Source organism: Propithecus coquereli, unplaced genomic scaffold, assembly GCF_000956105.1.
Source record: "Propithecus coquereli isolate 6110/MARCELLA unplaced genomic scaffold, Pcoq_1.0 Scaffold584, whole genome shotgun sequence".
Classification (NCBI taxonomy): Eukaryota; Metazoa; Chordata; class Mammalia; order Primates; family Indriidae; genus Propithecus; species Propithecus coquereli.
The window spans coordinates 70,056-70,947 of record NW_012151774.1 but is presented as its reverse complement, the minus strand read 5'-3'; the positions used below and the strand labels follow the sequence as shown (position 1 = coordinate 70,947).

General features: G+C 73.2%; 1 protein-coding gene across 1 annotated transcript in view; it reads right to left on the bottom strand.

Moving 5' to 3' along the window:
• LOC105821629 (zinc finger protein ZXDC-like) overlaps positions 1-246 on the bottom strand; it is a gene marked incomplete at its 3' end in the record, with an annotated part of 20,858 nt that extends 20,612 nt beyond the window's left edge. The window contains exon 1 of the mRNA XM_012658376.1: positions 50-246. Coding sequence (XP_012513830.1) covers positions 50-246 — 197 coding nt within the window. The remainder of the gene's footprint in view (positions 1-49) is intronic.
• Positions 247-892: the final 646 nt, after the last annotated feature.

Sequence of the window (892 nt, the reverse complement as noted above, 5' to 3'; positions counted from 1 at the left end):
CGCGGCGGCCGGCGAGGGGCTGGCGTCGCGGCCGGGATCGACGTCCGGCCGTGCGGGGGCGTCGGCGGCGGCGCCGAGCGCCACTTCCAGGACGACCACGATGGAGTCGCCGCCGCCGCCGCCGCCGCCGCCGTCCTCGGGGGCCTCCCCGCGCCCGCCATCTTCCGGGCCCCTCAGCAGGCGGCCGCTGCCGCCATGTGGGCCGCTGCGGGCGGGCGAGGCGGCGAGCGGCGTCGGGAGGTCCATGTCGGGCCCGGCGACGGCGGCGGGGGCGGCGGGGGCGGCGGCGACTAGAACGAAGCGCGACCTGCCCCGCCCAGATGTGCGCGCGCGGCGCCCCCCGTGACGCGGATGGCGCCGTCGCCAGACGCAGCGCGCGGGGGCCCCCCCGAGCTGCGCATGCGCGGGAGCCTCCGAGGCGGCGGCTCCGGAGTGACGTCATCGGCGGGACGGCGCTGCGCGTGACGTCACGGGGAAGAGGAGGAGGGGCGGGCACATGGCCTGCTTCCCGCGCCGTGGAAGGATTCCGGGCGTGGAAAACGAGGCTTGTGTGTGACTTCGCTTCCTATTTCCGTCTCTGGGGAGTCCGAAGGGGGTGAATGCTAACGGGCGTTGTCTCGTGAGCAGTCGCGGAAGTGCTTTACGTGTATCAGCTGACTCAGCGTGCGCCGCTCAGCAGGCACAGAGAGGTCCGGCGGCTTGCCCGAGGGCACACAGCACCGACCTGGCGGATCAGGGCTGGACACAGCTTCCCCGGGAGCTCGCGGAGGTGACACCCGTCCCCGCTGCGGGTGCAGAGGCCTCGCTTTCATTACCCCCCAGGGTCCTTTCCTGACCCGCAGGGCCTCCCGGATAGGACCCCTGCCTGGAGTCTCGATTGTATTTCATACTA